This window comes from Pteropus medius, unplaced genomic scaffold (assembly GCF_902729225.1).
Source record: "Pteropus medius unplaced genomic scaffold, Ma_sr-lr_union100, whole genome shotgun sequence".
NCBI classification, from domain to species: domain Eukaryota; kingdom Metazoa; phylum Chordata; class Mammalia; order Chiroptera; family Pteropodidae; genus Pteropus; species Pteropus medius.
Window position 1 is genome coordinate 15,424,472 of NW_024342473.1, and position 22,242 is coordinate 15,446,713.

Consider the following 22,242-nt stretch of genomic DNA (forward strand, 5'->3'; position numbering starts at 1 on the left):
ACTCTTCTTTGTGCTGCTGCTTCAATTCCTGGGATCTTGTACAGGTATTATTTTACAATTGATCTGTAGAGATATAGTTGTTAGTGTATATAAAACAGCATGTGCAGCATTCTGACCATCAGCTAACTGTTTGGTGAGGAAGAGTACCAGTTTTGGTTCCAGTATCCTCACTGATGACTTGGATGGAATTAGGCTATTAATTTAACCTCTCTGGGACTGAGTTTCCTTTTTTAAAAATTGAAATAATAGCTACTCCATTTTTCTTACAGTTTGAGAATATTAAATAAAATATAGTTATCCAAAAATTTGAAAAGTATAAAGCACAATGTGAATACTTACTTCTAATAGTAATATAATATGGTAAAGATCTTTGTAAATTTTAGTGTTGGAGTTTTTTTTTTTTCTTAGTAGTCTACTACTGTATGTATGCAGGGTTTTTCTTAATAGAAAGTGAGAAATATCTATCTTCTTGAGCAGCCATATAAGAATTTAAGGTTGAAATTATGTTTCTTCAGATAAATTAACTTTGAAGATTCCTTGGAAGAACCTTTATGGAGAAGCAGTTGTTGCAACTCTAGAGGGATTATACCTGCTTGTTGTTCCTGGAGCAAGTATGTTATGTTAGGTTGTAAGCGTTCAGTAATATCACAGTGAAGTTAAACTGTTACCTGAGTTAACTATTTTAATATGGTCAATAACATAGAAGATAATTTAAATAAACTAATCATATACATATATGCACATACATATACATTTTATATAGATACTCACATATATTGCCACATTTGTATATAAAATATTTTAATGTTATTGTTGGAAAGAATAATTTCAACCATTTGTTAAATATATTCTGTTCTGTATGAATAATTATTTTGAAACTAAGCCTTCCTGTTAAGTTGATATGCAGTAGGCAGATTTATTTTAGGGGAATGAAATGAAGTAAGTTTTTAAGAATGTACTGATGTGCTAATCTACAGATTTCAGGATTGGAAATCCCCCTCCCTCACCCTGCATTTTGTTGCTTCTGATTTTGAGTTAATTTTCTCTCAAAAATGTGTGTAAAATAGGTAATTTTTTCATTATAAATTATAGTATTTTAATTTCTAATGAATGTTTTAAAGCAGTGATGCTTATTTAAGTAATACCTTTCATTACCAATGTTTTTTTAGTTATAAGAACAATATAATGTCAAGAAAAATTTGACTATTTTAGGGAAAAATTATATTTTCTCACCCATAAAACAAACACAGTTTTTATTTTTATATTTTGAGTCTTTTTTACCTTCTGTTTTTCACCTTATATTTTTGATGTGTTTCAGTTTTCGTGGTGATAGTGACAATTTTGAAAGGCTGTGTGATTCCATTGTGGGTTGCTTACTGTTTTTTACTATTATAGTGAGCATTATAAGTACCTCCTTCTTGTAGATATCTTTTTTCTTCTTTGGTGTTATTTCCTTAGGAGATACGTTATCAGAAATGAGATTTCTAGATAAAAAGGATTTGTATATTTCATTATTGTTGATATATATTCTTGAATTACTTTCAAAATTTTTTTTTATCAATCTGCATTGATACTAGCTGATATTGGATTAAACTTTTATTTGTTACTCAAAATTTTACCATAGATATAATAACTGGAAATTTTTTGATGTATTTTCTGCCATCCCTCTGTTTCTCCCTTTACTTTTCTGTTCATCCTTTTCATCCTCTTGAACATCCATTCATATCTTCCTTTCATAGCTTCCTTTCTCCCTTTTAATTCCTTTCTTCTCTTCTTTCCTTTTTGATGTAAGCTTTGTAAATAAATAGGAATCATTTATGTTTAAACTTTTTGTAAAACTAATCTAAAGATTATATCTGTTTTTTGACTTACAAAAAATGAATCACATTACCTACACATACACAGTCATGAGGCTGAACTTTTCCTATTTGTTTATGTATTGTTTGCATTTCTTTATTTGTGAATTAACAAATACCTATCTATTTTAGGTATTAAATATGATGCTGAAAAAGAAGAAAAATCCTTGCAAGATATTAAACAGAAGGAGCTATCCCGAATTGAAGAAGCCCTTCAAAAAGCAGCAGAAAAAGGTACAATAAGTTTATGTTTTAGGTGAACTTAGACTTACCTATATTTTAGATATATTTAATTCACTCTAAAGAGGAAACTTTCATAAACCTTCATTAGCTGTTCCAAAGAAAGAATCTTCTTTTAAAATCATCTCTAAATGTTGATTATAAATATTTTAATGTCTTACATTTAGGAATCATTGCCTTTTTCTGTGATTGTTTTATCTCACTGCTAAGGCATTTCTCTTCGTTCTCTCTTAAAAGTTATGGCAAATGTTAAGTTAGGAATGATACAAATATTTAAATAGATTTCTTTTCCTAGCTTAAGCTGTTGACATTTAATATAATCAATAAGATCAATGATTCTAATTCTCTTTGCCCCAGGGATTTTCTCTTATACAGAATTATTGATTTTTTTTTTTTTTACACAAAATTACTAAAATACAGAGGCAGTCTTAATGGAAGAAATAAAAAAAGCTGAAACATTTTTTTCCCTTTCTCTTTTCATACATAAGCATGTTTTGTCTTTCTGCTAAGTTTAAGAGTCTGCATTTTTATGAAAAGTTTTCTTTATTTTTATTACTTTTTTGTGCCAAATAAAGCAAAGTGGGAATGTTTTTTGTTTTATGACAATTCAGTGTGAATGTTTCTTTTTATTCACTTTTGGTTAATTAGTATATGTGGAAATAGTATAAAAATGAGGAGAAAGACTTGAACACTAGAATTCATTTTTCTTGATACAGTTCAGATTAAATATATTTTCTTAACACACATATATAATTATACATATTCATCAATAGGTATATTGACATATACTTAGATAAATATTTGAGTGTTTCTAGTGAACTGTAAGAAAAATTATGGTATTATCTCTCTTGCTTTAGTAGCTAGCAGCTTAATTGGTAAAATGATACCTGCTCTACATTTTTTACTGAGTGCCTATGAGATTTTGCCTTCTGAGTCTTCAGTGCTTAGGAATCTTATGTTTTTGAGTGTGGCAGAGGGGCTATTAAGGATGATTTAATGTATCTGTAGGGGATGAACATCTGTAGTGTTCAGTTTGTATAGATAGAACTGTGAGGCTCATGTAATATAATAATTACCTTGTAGCTTCTTAGATGATAAAATTTAGGTTTTATTGGGAGAGAACTAAAATTCAGAAAGTAAAACTCAGTTTTAACACTATATTATGTTAGATTTGTTGGAAAAATGTTCGAGTACATAAAAGATGAATTTAATAATTGGGAAATATGTCAATAGAAACTGGTTTTCCTTCATTGTCAAGGAATACATTAATTATCTTGAGTGTATATAAATATTTTTTCTAGTTTGTATGAATATGGGTCACATCTTCTATAATATTATTCATGTGAGTGATAAAAAATAACCTGACCCTTGAGATGCTTTACATTTTACCATTATTAATAGTTATTACTTAATTACCATACTTTAGTTTTCAGACATTATTTTCCTACTTCTTGATTTTAAAAGCACAAAAGCACCATCAAACATGTATAGACTCAGGTGAGAAGAGGAAGTGGTTCAATTCTAAGTAGCAAATGATAAAAATGAAAGTCCTTATGCTGATCTGCTTTTAAAAAGTATTTTTACTTAATTGGTTTCATTTGATAAATAGAATGCTGCCCACTATGATGTAGGAGAAAAAGAAAATTGAAATAATCATTTTTAGAGAATTTGCATAATTGTAAAAATAAGCTCCTTGATATTTTCCTTTTATTTCATAGTCAGGAGTTTATTTTCCTAGAAAGGTTATTATTATAAAGGAAAAGATTCAATTCCTAGTGAGTCCAAAAGATTCTCAAATACTATAGATTCAGTATTTAAAATGTTAATTTTATCAAAGTGATATATACACCATAATGAAATAGTTTTGCCAAAAAGATTTATGATGAAAAACGTCAGGTCCTTGTTCCACCTTTCTCTACCCTTTAGACCTACTCCTTAGAAGGAATCATCATTTTAGAAATATTAACACTTTGCCATTATTTAATTTATTAATGTAAGGCATTAACTAGGATTTCCCGTTAACGGTAGACGAAGAGTTTGCCTCTTTTACCATCATCTCTTTTCACCCTGAATTCCCTTCTCTGTCTCCTCATATTATGGTTATATCATAATTTTTGGTTATATCATAATTTTTGGCCAATTGCTAGTCAAAGTTTATGAGAATAAAATTATTGTTTACTTCATAGGTCAAATGATGTACTATGATTATATTTATTAGGCAACGTTTTATTTTTCTTGAACTTGTAAATATTTCTTTTTTTATTTGCTTAGTCTTTTATGTTAACTTTTCTTCTCATGTGTTATTTGAAATCTTTCTATGACTGTCAATGTTATTTTCCAATTGCCCAAATTCATCTGTTGGTCCCCTCCCCTATACCTCTTATTCTCATGGAGATGTCCCATTGCACTGGTTGTTTTTTTAGTCCTGCTACGCAGTTGTCATCCTGGGACTGGTCTTCATCACTCTTCTGTATTTAATTTATTGTTTCCTCGGTCCTTTGCCTTTGGTTCTTTGTTAGTTTTTTCTTTTGTTTCGTTGGAACATATTTAAAAGCTTTTAAGAAAGGATGCACTGGATATAATTTTAAAAATCCTTTCAAGTCTGAAAGTCTTTGTATTTTACTTCCACACTTGTTCGATTGGGCTGAGATAGAATTCTAGGTTTAAAATTAGAATTTTGAAGGTAGTATCTTTTAGCTTGCAGGTACTTTTGAGAAGACTGATGCCAATCTGCTTGACACATTGTTGGAAACACAAAAATTAGAAAATTCCTGTCAACGACTTTACATTTTAGCTGGGAAAATAAGTTGTGCATAATGGTAAACAGGAGAAAGTGTTGAGTTCCATCAAAGAGGTACAGATAGAGGGTTAAGGGAGTTCAGAATGGACATGTGTTTAGCTATAGAAATCGGGCAGACACTGAAGGATTTTTCTGAGCTGGGTCTGAAGGATGAATATGCGAAAGGAGAGAGGACATTCTAGGTAGAAGGGACATGAAGGTGGTAAGGTATGTATGGGGAGCATGTATGGGGAGTAGCTAAGCATTGGGAGTTTGATAGTAGTTAGACGTAAGTTGGAAAGCTATGGTTAGGTCAATTTTAAGAGAGTTGAATGTCATAATGATGACTGATAGCAGCTAACATTTATTTAGCATTTACTGGTTGCCAGTCACTCTTCAAAATGCTTTATAGCAGCAGTCCCTTTTTGGCAGCAGGGACCGGTTCTCCTATGACAATCTAATGCCTGACGATGTGAGCTGCAGCCGAAGTGGTGATGCTAGCACTGGGGAGCCACTGCAAGTACAGATGAAGCTTCACTTGCTTGCTCGCTAGTCACCACCTGCTGTGCAGCCCTGTTGGACTGGTACTGGTCCGTGGCCTGGGGGTTGGAGACCCCTGCTTTATAGGAATTGTTTTATGTAATAATCATAATTCTATGATATAAGGACTGTTACTCGCATTTAACAGTTGAGAAAGCTGAAAGTTAAATAACTTGTCCAGTGTAGTTCAAGTTTAACATAACTAGTGGGGGAGACAGTAACTTTTTTTTTTTCTCTTTTTAAAAATTCAGGTTGTTATGCGATCCAGGGAGAGCTCTGTTTTAAGAAGGTTAAACTTGTTGTGGTATCTAGGCTGGATTTGGGGAGGGAAATGGAAGATGGTACTATCTAGCTATCATTAGCCAAAATGGATACAAAGGATTCAGACGGTATACCTAAAGGGAACAGATCAGACTAAAGTAAATTGAGTTCATTTCAGCTGCTTCTAAAATTAGTGTAAATATCACAGCAATATTTCATTCTGAAAATGGGCAAAGTGGTAGTTAAAAGGGAACCAAATAGCAGACTTTTGCTCTGTTTGAAAATGTCAAATAATTCAATGAGACATTAGCCGTAATTGATATTTGTTTGCCTTACTTAATTTGAAATTATTGTTATGATTTTAATTATTAAAAAGTTTTCATTTTAATATTATGAAAATAGTTCATATGTTGAAATAATGACAATGGTGTCACTAAATATTTCTTTAGAAATTAATTGTTTTGGTGTCACTAGATAATACTTGTTTTGTTACATGGTTTCTAATTCTTTGAATTAAGTTTAGACATATTTTAGATGTGAAATTAAAGATGTCTTTTAAATGCTTTGCATTTTGGTTATTGCTGCCATGCGGATGCAGGCGCACATTCAGGGGAGTTCATATGTGGCTTGGAAAACTTTGTTTACAAGGACATCAAGCCTGGTGGGTATGCGTGGTTAATTATATTCAGCTATGTAAAAAATTATATTCTTATTCATGCTTGTGTTTTTAATGGAGTCCATTTAATGATATACCATACTTTTAAAAAATATGGAAATGTAATTCACGTTTCTCCCCATTACCATCATTTCCTTTCTCTTCCTTCCGCAGCCATTTTATTCACTCACTAAATATTTAGTGTCTTCTTGTGGCAAGCACTATGCCAGATGCCGAATGTTCATGGGGTAAAACAAATGTGATCCACTGTCCTTGTGAAGCTTAAAATTTGATCTGTAGATAATTTTCTGTTTTTAAATTTTTCCTGATCTTTTTTATGGAAGTATAACTGGCATACAACATTCTATTAGTTTCAGGTGTACGACATGATTTGACATTTGTGTGCATGATAATTATAGGCATCATCTGTTACCTTACAAAGTTTTAAAAAAATTATTTTTCTTGTGAAGAGAACTTTTAAGATTTACTTTCTTAACAACTTTCAAATTTGCCGTATACTATTGTCGACTATAGTCACCATGCTGTACATTATATCCCTATGACTTATTTATTTTATATCTAAAAGTTTGTACCTCTTGATTCCCTTCACCCATTTCACACCCCTCCCAACCCCTTCCCCTCTGGCAACCAGCAGTATGTTCTCTGTATCTGTGAGTTTTGTTTTTTTGTTTTCATTTTTTTAGACTCCACATATAAGTGAAATCATATTGTATTTGTTTTTCTTTGTCTGACTTCTTTCACTTAGCAAGATACCCACAAGGTCCATCCATGTCGAAAGTGGCAAGATATTCCTTTTTATGGCAGAGTAGCATCCCAGTGTATGTATATATCACATCTTCTTTACTCATTCATCCATTGATGGACATTTAGATTATTTCCATATCTTGGCTGTTGTAAATAATGTTAAAATGAACATAGGGATGTATATATCTCTTCAAATTAGTGTTTTCATTTTTTTTCAGATAATATTCTAGATCATCTCGTAGTTCTATTTTTAATTTCAAGGAACCTTCATACTGTTTGCTGTAATGGCTGCACCAATTTACCTTCCCACTAACTGTGCACAAAGGTTCTCCTTTCTCCATATCCTTGCCAACACTTGTTATTTCTTGTCCTTTTGGTAATAGCCATTCTGATAGGTGTGAGGTGATACCTCATTGTGATTTTGATTTGCATTTTCCTGATGATTAGTGATGCTAAGCACTTTTGCATATGCTTGTTGACCATCTGTATGTCTTTGGAAAAATGTCTGTTCAGATCCTCTGCCCATTTTTTAATCAGATTGTTTATTTTTTGTTATTAAACTATGAGTTCTATATATATTTTGGATATTAATCCCTTATCAGATTCATGATTTGCAAAGATCTCCTCCTATTTAGTAGCTTGCCTTTTTATTTTATTGATGGTTTCCTTCTCTGTGCAAAAGCTTTTTAATTTGATGTAATCCTATTTTATTTTTGCTCATGTCGCCATTGCTTTTCGAGTCAGATCCCCCCCAAAATCACCAAAAAGTATCAAGGAGCTTACTACCTATGTTTTTTTCTAGGAGTTTTATGGTTTCTGTCTTACATTTAAGTCAATCTATTTTGAGTTAATTTTTCTGTATAGTGTAAGATACTAGTCTAATTTCATTTTTTTTTTTTTACATGTGGAGATTGTCCTTTCTCCATTATGTTTCTTGCCTTCTTTGTTGTTAATTAATTGACCATATGTGTTTGGATTTATTTCTGGGTTCTCTGTTCTGTTCCATTGATCTGTGTGTCTGTTTTTATGCCAATACCATACTGTTTTGGTTATTATAGCTTTGTCATAGTTTTAAATCAGAGAACATGATACTTCATCTTCTATAAGATTGCTTTGGCGAGTTGGGATCTTTTGTAGTTCCATACACATTTTAGTATTGTTTGTTATATTTCTGTGAAAAATGCATCGGAGTTTTGATAGGGATTGCGTGGAATCTGTAGATTGCTTTGGGTAATATGGACAGTTTTACAATGTTAATTCTTCCAGTCCATGAGCATGGAATATCTTCTGTGTCTTATAGTTTTCAGTGTACAGGTCTTTCACCTCCTTGGTTAATTTTATTCCTAGATTTTTTATTCTCTTTGATGCAGTAGTAAATGGGATTGTTTTCTTAATTTCTCTTTCTGGGGGTTCGTCTTTAGTGTATAAAAACAAAAGTTTTTTTATGTATCGATTTTGTACATTGCAACTTTACTAAATTTGTTTATTAGTTTTAACCGTTTTTTGACAGAGTCTTTAGGGTTTTCTATCTATAAAAACATGTCCTCTGTAATTAGCAAGTTTTACTTCTTCCTTTTCAGTATGGATGTCTTTTATATTTTTGTCTTGCCTAATTGCTCTGGCTAGGACTTTCAATACTATGTTGAGTAAACTGGCAAGAGTGGGCATCCTTGTCTTATTCCTGATCTTAAGGGAAAAGCTTTCAGCTTTTCATCATTGATTATGATATTAGCTGTAGGCTTGTCATATATGGCCTTTATTATGTTGAGGTATACCCAGTTTATTGAGAATTTTTTCATAAATAGATATGGAATTTTGTCAAATGTCTTTCCTGCATCTAAGTGATCATATGATTTTTATTCTTGATTTTGTTAATGTGATGTAAGGTGTTGATCGATTTGTGGATATTGAACCATTGCTGCATGCCTGGAATAAATCCCACTTAATATATTGTTGAATTTGGTCTGTTAATATTTTGTTGAGGATTTTTGTGTCTATGTTCACCGGGGATATTGGTCTGTAATTTTCTCTCAGTGTTTCCCGTGTTTTTCAAAAAAGGTACATCAGTGTGGGTAAAAAACTAGACCTGGAGTATTAATGATTCTGGAATCAGAATAGTTAATTTTGTTGAAGATATCTTCATTCATTTGTCTAGAACTTAATATGTACTTTATGATCCTTTCTTTTTTTTATTTTCTGTCATCTTTTGTCTTCTGAAGCCACGGTTCTCAAAAAGTCAAAACTGTTTTCATAGTAATACTAAGACATGATTTAATTTTTCACTATGTTGACATTGGTGCTAATAGTGCAAAAGCAATGTGGGGTAAAATTTCTGGCTGCCTTATTAGTATGAATCAAGGCAGTAGCACCAAATTGCTAGTAGACATTGCAGTGTCCACTACCATGCATTCACAATAAAAAGACAAAATAAAACTAAATTTAAAAAGCATCAGTTTTACTTATCAATGTCCTTGATGAAGTAGGAAAATTTTATTAAGCTTAAGCTCTTAAGTACACGTGTCTTTATTTCTTTTTCTTTTTTTTGTATCTAAAAATTATTGGGGTGACAGAGTACATGTGTCATTAATATTTCATGTGACAAAGAGGAAGTATACATAAGCACTTTCACACATGAAAGTAGGATAATTATCTCAAGGAAAAGTACTTGTGTAGTTGTTTGTGGTATAGCAGCTGAACTAGTTGCTTTTTTCATGAAAAACTGTTTTACTTGGAAGAATGACCGACAAGATATATTCAGTTTTGGGCGTTTGGTAGATACTTCAATAAAACAGCTTCAAGGAAAACAACTGATAATGTTTGTTGTCATGATAAGGTTTGAGCTTTTGAGCAAAAATTCGAATTTTGGGAAACTCATACTGCCACCTTGAGTGTGACAGCCTCCCAGTACTTAAAGACATTTCTGATGAGATTGGTAGTGATATTAACAAATGTGATTTTTTGATATTAAATAATGAAATGATTCAAGATTTGGAAGATCAGTGAAGCAATATTTCCATATTACCAATGCATGGTAACAAATCAGGTGTGTGTAAAAGTCATATAAAATGCAAAATAGACCAATTAATTTTAATTTGTATGAAAATTTTATTGATAGAGCTTCAGATTCTAAGATGAAACTAGCTTTTAAGAAACTACTACTTGTTGAAATAAACTCATGATACTAATGCTGTTGTAAAAACAGCAAGAAAAAAAAGGAACTACACTTGCTGAGTTTGGGTGAAGTATCCATAACACACGAAAAGATATTTCTCCCTTTTACTATTAGGTGTAGTTAGTTCAGATTTTCTTCATGTGCATAATGTCTTCTATTAAGTCAGACATTAAAGGGATTTGTAGGAATGTAAAACCATGTTATTCTTTTCACTAGAACTTTTTGTTTGGAAAATATAGTTATTTTTTATAAATCTGTGTTACCTATAATATCATGTAGTAATTTTTTAATGTGTTAATAAATATTTTTAAAAATTCTCAGTTTTGATTTTCAATATGGTGAAAATCTATACTTCTAATCCATACTGAGAAAAAGATCTTTAAGGTTCTAAAATTTTACATGTATTAAAATGGGGCCCTGAGACCAAAATATTTGAGAACCACTTTAGAGAGTGATTGAGAATCATACATTTATTATTCATCCGATCAAATAGAATCTTTCTCTAAAGAACTATGTAGCACTCAGATTAGATTTTGAAATTATTTGGAGAGGTTTGAATGTGGTACATTTAACATTGAAATGAAAGGCAGCACACGGTGCTAGAACAAATGTGAAATCAAAATATAATAGGAGGTCAAATAAGAAGAGTGAGTTATGGTAGAATCTAAACCCAGTCAGCTGAACCTCTGTCTCTGAAGCTTCTAGCCAAGTGGGATGGTTTTAAGGGATACTCTAGCTTTCTTACCTGTTCCTTTTCTAATGGTATTTCTTTGAGAACTTAGTCTTTTTCTAAATGTTTCATTTATGAATGAAAAAAATTCAGGGACCATCATTATGGCAAGAAGTACTGGTAATAACAAAGTCCAGATTCTGTTATATATTTATTAAATTTTTTTCCCCGGAAACACAGGGTTTTAGTCTTGTAATCCAGAATTTGATTCTTAGCTTTTGTAATGGCAGGACAGTTTGCTTTCAAATATGAAGGAAGAACAAATAAAGATTTCAAGCTAAATTTTTTGTATATTCTCCCAAATATGTATAACATTAAGTGGGCTTATATATTTTATTATAATGTTCAGATGTGCATTTGTTTGTTCTTTTGAAGAGATATATGCTCTGTGCCTAGATATTAGGATAATTTCTGTCCTAATGAAGACTCCTGCCTGGCGGCAAGACAGTTGTGCAAACACTTCAAATAAAGTGTCATCACTACTTAAGGGAAGTCTGGTGTAGGGGTAGATGGCTTGGAGCTGTTTGGAATAGTTAAAGAAGGCTCACAGAGGCAATAGTGCTGAGATTTGGCAGTAGGACCTGAGTTTTGGATGCCTCCTAGGAGTGCGCCTGGTGAAGAACTTCAGGAAGGGCAATCTAAATTCAGGGAACGACATGTCTAGAGGTGTTCAGGCATTAGAAATTTTTGTTTTGTCTTGGAAAGTATAAGTAGTACTTCTGAAGTATTGAATGCAAGGATGAGGGTCAGGAGATGGAACAGGACAGGGAGATGGCAGGAGATGAACAGGACAGATCATGAAAGGACCTTTGTGTCATGCAGACACTTTATATTTTATTTGGAAGGCTGCAGAGACTTTTGAGTAGGAGTTTAACAGGCTGTGAATAGTATTTTAGAAGATAACAGTCTGGTGGTAGTATAGAAGGACATTTCATGGTGGAATGTAGCCTAGAGGCAGGTGAGACTGCAGAGACTGCCTCAAGAGTACAGACTAGAGTTTATGTCTAGTCGAATGTAAAGATTTGTAATTTGGATTAGCTAGGTGTTGGTTAATGCCATAAAGTGGGGGAGTACCAAGTAAAAGACGAGGTTTTAAATAAATTATTAAGCCAGTTTCAATGTATAATTCAGTATACATTTTATGCTCTTTTATAGTCTTTATATCCTTAAATCACTAAAGTATTTTTCTCATGAGATGTATCATCTAGAGGAAGTCATTGTCAGTAACCTACCCTTTCATTTCATGTGTGTTCCTTTGTCCCTACCACACATTTATTGAAACCTTTATCTTAAAGTTTTATATTCCATCATTATTACATTTCCAATATTTTGGGAACATTGAAATTAAAGTTAAACTTTCTGTTGTGAAAAGTCATAGGTATTATGTATGGATAGTTTACTCAATTTTTATATAATTGTATCTGCCAAGTTATTTTCTAGATTAAAGAAGGTAATTCTAGACTAAAGAAGGTTTGTGAATTTCTGTTTATACTGAAATAACAGGCCAGCTTAGAATAAAGTAAGATGAATTGTGCCTAAATTTGCTGTCAGGAAGAATTCTCTTGTTTTCTTTTCTGTCCTCTAGTCTGCTAACTTGAATTTTATCCTTTTCTCACTAAAATGCTTCCACTGAGAAGGACGTAAGCGTAAAAAGCACAAAAAACATTTTAAGAAACCTTTTAAAGGTCTTGATCGCTCAAAAGGTAGGTAAAAGTAGTTTTTATGCCATGTGTTATTTATACACATTGCCACTTGATTTCTGTCTTCAAAGGTAAAATTAATGTTAGATTATAGTGTAATTTCAAAAGTAAGTTTTAAGTTGGAAATGCTTATTAAAATCTAAAATAAGTCTAAAATAAATCAAGGACTCTAGAAAAGACTGTAATTTCCATTGAGTGGTGACTTAGTTATCCTTTGGTCATTGATTTTGAGATGTGTGAGAATTTCAACTCTTGAGCTTGTATTTTTCTATTTTTTATAGATAAACCAAAAGAAGCCAAAAAGGATACATTTTTGGAAAAACTAGCAACTCAAGTGATTAAAAATGTACAAGTAAAAATCACAGACATTCACATTAAATATGAAGATGACGTAAGTAATTTTAGGTTACTCAGTTATGTTAGTAATTAAATATGTATTTTATATTAATTTTTGATTTGTCTATATGGGTTATCTGTACACAGTTTTAAATACAAGATTGATTTTTTTCTGATGAGTACACTACCATTTCTCCTTTCCTGTGTTAGGCTTTTTTTTATGGGGCATTTAGGAGTGTAAATATATTATAAAAGCACCATATGTGCTCCTTTGTAAAGCTAATATAAGAGATTTTTCAGATTGTCTTCTATATTTATTTTAAATTTTGTTTAATGCCTTGAGACTTATACTATTATAACCTTAAGGAACTAATTTTATTTTTATACTGACAGAAAAATTATTCTTAGAGGTGATGAAATAATCAATTATAATGGTAGTTGGTAGAGAGGGGGCTAAAACCCTGGTCACTTGACTGTTAGTCCCATTCTCTTTATATTTTGTCAAGTTGGATTGAACACCAAAACTACTGGCATACATTTGCAACAATATATTTAAAAACTTCATTTATAATCCAAAGCTAAAAATTAGTCGATTAAGAACTTTTTACTGATTTTATTAATTGAATTAATTTTATTACTTAATGTACCAAATTTGGTTGAACTAATATTGCTTCGTTTTAAAGTTTGAAACATATGTAAGAAACTTTTCATTTACTTAAGAAATCGGAAATGTTATTCTGTCTCTTCTAAAACTGAGTTCGATCTTCTTTGTTTTTAATTTGCTTTAAATTTGAATTGAATTAAAGCAATACTGATATATATAGAATTTATTTTTCTTTCCTGATAAGTTTCTTATGTAAATGTTTAGTAAGACACACTTGTAGTTTTTCAAGATATATTATCTCTATCTTATACTGACTTTATTTTTTTGGTTTAATGTAGTCCTTAAACTGAATTTTGGTAACAAATAAATGTCTAAAAAAAACCTAACTCATCAATGCCCTTGTTTAAAACAAACTTAGCAAAATGAAATCTACTCAACATATCATGGAAGTGAGAGAATTATTCTTAAAACTAATGGCATAGCGATGAATTAGAACCTCAATTTGAACTTAAGCTAAGCTTTTTTATTGAGCAAATACAATTAGAAATGTACATTATTCTCTCTTTAATGATGAAATACAGAGATGCGCAGGAGTGGGATAAGTAACATCATTTATATTGGTGCCAGTGACAAGATATATTGAAATAATCTAAAAAGAAGAGAATTAAAAAATACAAAGGGATCTTTGTTTTATCATTCGTCTTTCAATGTTAATTTTTCAACCTTAATTATAGTATCTAGAAGGAAAATGAAAAATACAGTGTAGATAGTGGGGGTAGAGAAAGGATAATTTATCATAAAGATGCTCATTGGATGATAGCAGTAGTTTGTAGGTAGAACGCTGGCAGCTGAGGACTTGTGTTTTATTAAAGTTCCTTCTAATGAGCTACAAATTATTTTGAGCTAGTTATCTGTAGGTGTAAAAAAGTGAGTATGGGAATAAAGGAAAATATATTGCCACAATTATAATATAGCTGATATTAAAAATAAAGCTCACAAAGCTTTTTGTGCTTTTCAGCTAGACCAGAGCATGCATATTTCCTATTTGAGAAGGGTTTATGTGGCTAAACTCTGGAGTCTCTGTTGGATGATTTAGACCATTATGTTTTTTCTCCTCTCTCTAGTTTTTGTAGTTTTTCTCACAACCAAAAAACTGTATGACTTCTGGACATCTTTAAGATGTCTAAAACAAAAACATTGTGGTACAGTTTAAGCACTGTGTATAAATCTAACTTAGGTGTTGAAGATCAGAAATAGAACAAAAGTTTAACAAATTTTGGGTTAAGAGACTAGGGAAATTACATAGTAAGAGTTTTGGGCATTACCTAACAAAGCATTTTTGCAGTGTCAAGGAAATTAAAGCTTAAAGAGACAGTTCACATTTCTTAAGTGTGAAAATAATTTAGTGGCAGTGTTATAACCTGTGACATCTTGTTTTATTTATCTATGAAGAACATCTTTAATCATACATGTAAAAAGACTGTCTCTTTTTAACTATCTAGACAATAATCTGTTTAGTTGTAATTAGTGAGTCTTATCACTTCTAGTAAGAAAAGCGTTCCACTAGGAAAATATCATATTAGTGTCATGCGTATAAAATATAGATAATCCCAGCCATGTTATTTCCTTCTTCCCCTTTCTTTTCCACAAACCCGTTTGGGTTGTGTGACTTATTCGTAATCCAATTGCCCTGTGTTGCCTATTGTAAAGAATAGAGCATGGATTCATTCTCACCATTCTCAGTATATTTTAATATCACCTTTTCTTTTTTGATAGATCACTGATCCAAAGCGGCCTCTTTCCTTTGGTGTCACACTGGGAGAACTTAGTCTACTGGTAATGTTGGACTTATTTTAAATATTTGTAGAACCTGTAAAATATTATTCCTAAGTCACAAGGTGAATTATATAAAATCAACTATTGCTACAAATAGCTATTTTATTTTTATATATAATCTTTCGACAGCTTTAATAATTCAAAATTTTTAGTAATGCTATTATTATATTGTCTATTTTAATTCATCTTTGAATTTCACAAATATAAAAATATTAATGTCAAATATTTTGAAAGAATTAAAAGCTGTTTCTGAAATGCGGGCAAGTAGGGAAAGATAAATTTCTGTAGAGTCATGTTCTCATCCTTGGTTAGGTAGGCAGACTTTACAAATAGCTTCTATGTGTGTATATGTATGTACATGTGTGTATCATATTGAGATGTATGTAAGGTAATTTATTTTGATTAAGTATTTTATAATGCAGTTTGGTTTTTTACTAAAAGTCTGTAAGAATAGAGAATGTGTATATCCAAGTTAGACTTTTTTTTTTTTTTGTCTATTATGGACAACTAAGTGGTAGGAAACATGTTTTAAAGTTAAGGACAGTATACTGTCATACTAGGTACATGTTTGTCTTATGATTAGTTACATGGATAGGGCCTTAGTAGGGAAAGAAGAAAAATGAAAGGGAAGTGAACTATCACAGAAACAGAAAAAGGACATATTTACATGGAGGCCTTAAGAATGATACATGTATACAGAAAAGTAGAGATATACATTGAGTTGAGGACCAAAGCAGAAACATTAAAGAAAAAAACTAGAGAAACAAGAAAGGAAGCTAGTGTTTAACATACTGTTTATTCCCTATGTGTTTCCAAAATGAATTTGAAGTAGCTTTCAATAAAAAAACACACAGTAACACCTTTAAAGAGACCAGAATCTGTGTTTTAAAAAGCAGAGAGATACCTGTTCCAGAAATTTTAGACTAACATCATCAGTCATAAGTGAGCACATTGTTTAATGCTGAGCTTCTAGCAGACAAAATGAAAAATGCAAAATAGTCAAATACCTGCCATTAACTGATAACAGGTATATTACTGCATGAGAAGGATGCACAGCTTCCTAAGTATGCGCTATTGTTTGATTTTCTGTATCTTTGCTCAGACTCTTCATACTGTTGTCTTTGTATTACGCTCTTTCCTTTGTCTGCTTGGCAGTTCTATTCAGATTTTAGTACTTGTGTGAGATATTACCTTGTGTTTCTTATTTCTTTTTTATTTCCCTTTTAGAATTTATCATTCCTTCTTTAATGCTCCCCATTATATTTTATCAAAGCACTTGTAACATATTACCATATTGGTCTCTTTCTGTCTAACCTCCATTCACTGATACCATATAAAATAAATTATAGTGCTTTTGTGATGATTAAATGAGATAGTTGGTATAAACCACTTGGCACATTGGCCGGCTCAGTTGTTTCCTGTTTCAGCTATTACATTGACTATTATAACAAGAGCAGACTTATTCTTTTTGTATCCATACCATTCCTTTCTTCCATCTTTCCAATTGTAATCAAACTTTATATCTAAGGCAATATTTCCACCTCTGATCTGGATCCTGTCCTCCCTCATGTCCTCAGGAGCCTTCCTTCCTTCATCTCTCCCTTTCTTCCCTTTTTCCATCAATTTCCTTCTCTTTCTAAAACCTTTAACTCTATCCCTCCCTCACTCCTTCTTAAAAGCATTTAAACACATTCTAGTCTGTCTTTTATAACAAAATTAAAAAGCCTCTCCTTAACCTCTCCCACCTTACCCAGGCCCCATTTAACTACTTGCCTTCTCTTTCTCTTCTTTCTAACTAAACTTTATATGACAATGTTCTATCTTGCTGTCTTTATTTTCCCACCTTCTGCTGCTCCTTACCCATGGTGCTTTGACTGTAACTCCACTGAAACTGTTCTTAAGTTCATCAGTAACATCTTGGCTGCTAAATAAGTTTAATTTAGTTTATTTCATGGCAGCATTTGACATTGCTGATCATGCTGACTTTCTGGAAATATAGTCATGCTGTGATTTCCATATCCTGATTTTCTTCCTATTTTGCAATAATTATTTATTTGATCTTTTTTTAGAGAATGTAGACCTTTTTCAGTAGCATATAGGCTAGCTTTCTGTTTTTATTCATACTCAGTTCCTCCCATGGTTCACACAGATAGTAGTAGCTCAGTAATTACTTTCTGGATGAATGAGCTCAGTTAAATTAGAACCCTCTCAATTCTATTTTCACTGTTCCTTCAATTTTGTTATATAGATATGTAAAGAAACAAATCACCAACATTAGCCAAATGTCTTTTCTTCCTAAGTTATTTTGTTACAGTTTACAAATATTAGAGCACTGTTTTGTGATATATAGAATAATACACTTCATTTCACAGTTATTCTTTTTTTTCTTTTAGACTGCAAATGAACACTGGACTCCATGCATATTAAATGAAGCAGAAAAAATTATATACAAGGTATTAATTAGACTAGATTAAAAATTTCTTGTTATTTTCCTAGGTACAAATAATGTATTTTCTTGAAAAAACTTTGATGGAGCAGAATGTGCCATTGGAGTGTGAGTTCAATGTCTAGGGTCTAGTTTTGGTGCTGCTACTTACTATCTGACCTTCTATAAGCACTTACCTATTTTGAGGTTTAGCTTTTTTAGCATCTAAAGAAACTGGATAAAATTAATACATCCCATATTGTATTTTATGGAGCATTAACTAATTGAGCTATTATTAGATTCGTAGAAAATGTATTGTTTGGTCAAGAAAGATTGCTGACTAAGGTATTAAGCTGTACATAGTTAAACAAGTATATTTCACTTTGTTTTAAACTATAGGACTTAACGATACTTTATATATACTAATAAAAATTGTGAATATTCAAGAGGGATCTTTTCCCAACTTATTGACTGTAGACTCCTCTCCTCTCACCCCTCCTTCAAAAGCCGTTCACATCCACTGGGGGAATATTGTCTTTCTTATTTAATAGAATAGTCACAGAGTCTGTTAAACACTGAATTCTCAGTAAATATTTGATAATCGAATGAGTGAATCCTGTTGGAAATAGTATCCCTAGAAGCACAAATTAGCAAATGTTGGATTAATAATAAACTCTGTGAATAACATGCATATATTTCCCCCCATTTTTGCATTATTTTCTTTACTTTAAAAGTTCAAAATGGCAATTGGATAATTTTGGGGTACTGAACATGAAAACAATTTTTTAATATTGATTCATAGTTTTAATGTATTAGTTGCTTGACTTCTTTCGTTTTTCTTTTATAGCTTATCCGACTCGATAGCCTTAGTGCCTACTGGAACGTAAACTGCAGCATGTCCTACCAGGAGTCAAGGGAACAGATCTTGGTAATTTCAGTTCATACGTGGAAGCTATAACTGAATTCTTTAAATTCGTGCACCATAGAGGTCCTTACTGAGGACAGGATGTCAGTCCTTTCTCATGTTGCGTATAATTAAATCAGAAGTGTGAAACACGGGTTTTGGGAGCCACTCTCTTTTAAAAGAAAGCAATTTTGTTTTCAGAGATCTTTGTGAAATCATTCACTAGACAGCAAGACAGGAACCTGTACTATTAAATTGAAACTGTGTTTATGGGTTTTTACACTCTGATTTTGATAGCATCTGGTTACATTGTGGTATTTAGTATGGGAATGATTAGTTGAATATTATAAAGAAAGATGATACTTTTCAGATCTGAATAATCTATCATTAGGAAATGTTTTAAGCATTTGCGATAATGATTTTCTGAACAGTGAGAGATTAATTTAAAACTCCAGTGTGCTGAGCCAATCTTAGTCATGCTTATTTACTTAAGGGAGAAAAGGAGAGTTGGATTTTTGGAACTGAATTAATTAGAAGATTCTATCTCTTATTTCTCAGATACTGTAACAAATAATTTACCTTTGTCTAGAAAGTGTTTGAGATCTTAGTTCATGCATGTTTATATAGATATATATTTTTTAAAGTTAGAGGGGAACACAATGTTACAATGTTTCTAGATATTTAGAATTTTTAAAATTATCTACTTCTATATGTTATTCTAAAGAAATGTACCTATAGATAGTGCTCAGTGTTTGTTTTTTAAAGTATTACTAATTACAAAGAGAGGAATAAAGATACATTTTTTTGTATGTGTGATTGGATATGTGTGCATTTGATTTTTCATTTTCATATAATTCAAATTTTTTGTTTAGGATCATCTGAAAAGTGAAATTCTTACAAGTATCGACATACCCCCCAACCATCAATATAGTAAGTAATGGTAAAAGTTGATTTCATGTTACAGGAAGTCTGGAATTAAATACTTTATTTTAATATACTTTTTCTGTAAAGTTACTTTGACAAAGAGAAAGTATTAATTTTATTCCTTAGTTTTATGATACAGCATATTTGAATTATAACTAATTATTTAGGACTAGATTATGCTGGAGAGTAGGAAAGAGAAGGGCAGTGTGGCTGTAGCTTTCATGTTTTCTTCTTTTCATCTTCTGTGTTTTAGGGATTAGATTTTCTTTGCTTAGTTTAATAACTAATTCTCTGAGATTTTGGTATTCACGTCTTCCCTAGCATGTCATTATTATAGTGTTAAGACAAACCAACCACTCTAGAAATTTTTTTGTGAGCTTTTCTTGGCAGCCTCACCTTTATTTATTTTTAAATGGATCTCTAACAAAGCCACCTGCTTATTTATTTATCTCATCTGTTTTCTCTATTTCTCTTTCATTCTAAAGAAGCAATTGGTTTATTTATATTTAGTATACCCCTTTATGTTCATTCTCAAATTTCATGCTCATGTTCTTCCATATTCCATTGTACTCTAATTCACTATTGTTTTCTTCCTGTCCTTTTATAGCTAATTGCCATTATATGAGAGTATAATAGAGGCTTCTCTATTTTGTCACTATAATGACAAAGTTTGCATGTGCTGCTAGTTTGTGAAAGCATTTTCGTTCATGAGAGAACTAGTTCAGAAAAATCTACATCTTCACTATGAGGCATCTTCCACTTATAAATAACTTCTAAATTAGTTAAAAATTTTATACACTCTTATGCAAATTCTAAATATGGTATCACAATTTATATAATTTTAATACTATTCATAGTAAAAATTTAACGCTTTATTTTGCCCTATTATCTTCCCTCAGATACCTTTTCTTCCTACTTCTCAGTTTCAAGAATTATTTTCTTTAGTTTATTGTAGGATTACATATGTAATGATCATCTTGAAAATTGTAAAGTAGTAATTTTTTTCTGCATATTATAAATTTCATTCATTGTTCTGTTCCTAAATTCTGCTTAAACAAACAGATTAAACAAGAAATTAATCAAATTTTGTCTCCTACCTAGTATTAGTATTTTTAATGAATAACAAAATCATTGAATGTCTTGTGGCAAGGAGAAGCCTAATTTTACACAGAATATGAATTACCAAGAGTGGATTATCTCTATTTTGTACATTTCTTACATAGAAGCATAGGACTCCAGTTTCCTTCTTGGAGATTCCACTTTACCCATGAGCTTAACAATTGGTATTATGCAGATAAATAGATGCGTAAATATTTTTTGGTAGTGATTTTTAAAATATATTTTTGATCATTTTTCTTTAAGAGTAACAGTATTCTGATAAGAATCATTTACTGTTGTTCATATATAAGGATATATAAAGATATCTTATGTCTTCCTATGTCGATAACAGTTTTCCAGCCAATATCAGCCTCTGCAAAACTCTATATGAATCCTTATGCAGAAACAGAGCTCAAAACACCCAAACTTGATTGGAACATAGAAGTACAAAATATTGCCATTGAACTGACAAAACCTCAGGTAAGAGTCAGTTGGACGTTTCTAACTTTGATTAACTTCGAATCTGGACTGCTTTTGTTCTTTGTGATTATTCCAGTGTTCTAGTGGTTCTTTTGGTTTGTTATGTTGAGATTTGACCCCTAAAAATATAGGTATCTATATTTTTAAAAAAGAAAATGAATATCAAATTTAAGAAATAGTTTTATCTGATCTTTTCCTTATTGGTAGAAAAACTTAATGAATTACGGTGAATGGCTTTATTTTCATTTAATTCCAAATTGTAGATGGAGATTTTCTTGTGTTTTTTCTTAGATTTTAGTGGCAGACACTTTTATATTAAATATTGTTTACTTATTTTTTAGAATAGCTGTGTTAGGAGCTGTTTTTCTTTTCTCATTTGTTTCTCAAGTTTGTTTATATGCCCAGGGAGTTTGGATAGTAGACCTGGAGAACTGGAAGTGAAATAAGGACAGAGGATTCAACCAATTGAGCTTTTAGCTCAGTGCAGTCTAATAAAAATATAATGCAAGTTATATAAGTAATTTAAAATTTTCTAGTAGCTACATCAGCAAAGTAAAAAGAAAAGATGAAATTAATAAAATTATTAGCATTTTATGTAACCTAACATATCCAAAATACTATTTTTTCAACATGTAATCAATATAAAAAATTAAGATATTTTACATACTTTTCTTTTTTCTTAAGTCTTTGAAATCTGAGGTATATTTTATACTTACAACCCATTTAAGTTCAGACTATCCACATTTTAAGTGCTGAATAGCCATATGATAACCTTTAAGTAGAAATGCATTAAGCAAAATAGGAAGAAGCTGGATTTGTCCCTTTCTTTATCTTATCTATAGTTATGTTACGCGTGTGTGTGTGTGTGTGTTTTCCTCCATTTGAGCTATTTACCAGATACACACAGATTTGTTTTATTGGTGGTAAGATGGGTAAT

General features: G+C 31.3%; 1 protein-coding gene across 1 annotated transcript in view; it reads left to right on the plus strand.

Annotated features, from left to right (window-relative positions):
• The window catches only part of VPS13C (vacuolar protein sorting 13 homolog C), a 154,500-nt gene that overhangs the window by 15,609 nt on the left and 116,649 nt on the right, over positions 1-22,242 (plus strand). The window contains exons 4-11 of the mRNA XM_039864990.1: positions 516-611; positions 1,989-2,090; positions 12,980-13,089; positions 15,415-15,474; positions 17,868-17,927; positions 18,747-18,827; positions 19,676-19,733; positions 21,178-21,305. Of these exons, the coding sequence (XP_039720924.1) occupies positions 516-611; positions 1,989-2,090; positions 12,980-13,089; positions 15,415-15,474; positions 17,868-17,927; positions 18,747-18,827; positions 19,676-19,733; positions 21,178-21,305 (695 nt within the window). The remainder of the gene's footprint in view (positions 1-515; positions 612-1,988; positions 2,091-12,979; positions 13,090-15,414; positions 15,475-17,867; positions 17,928-18,746; positions 18,828-19,675; positions 19,734-21,177; positions 21,306-22,242) is intronic.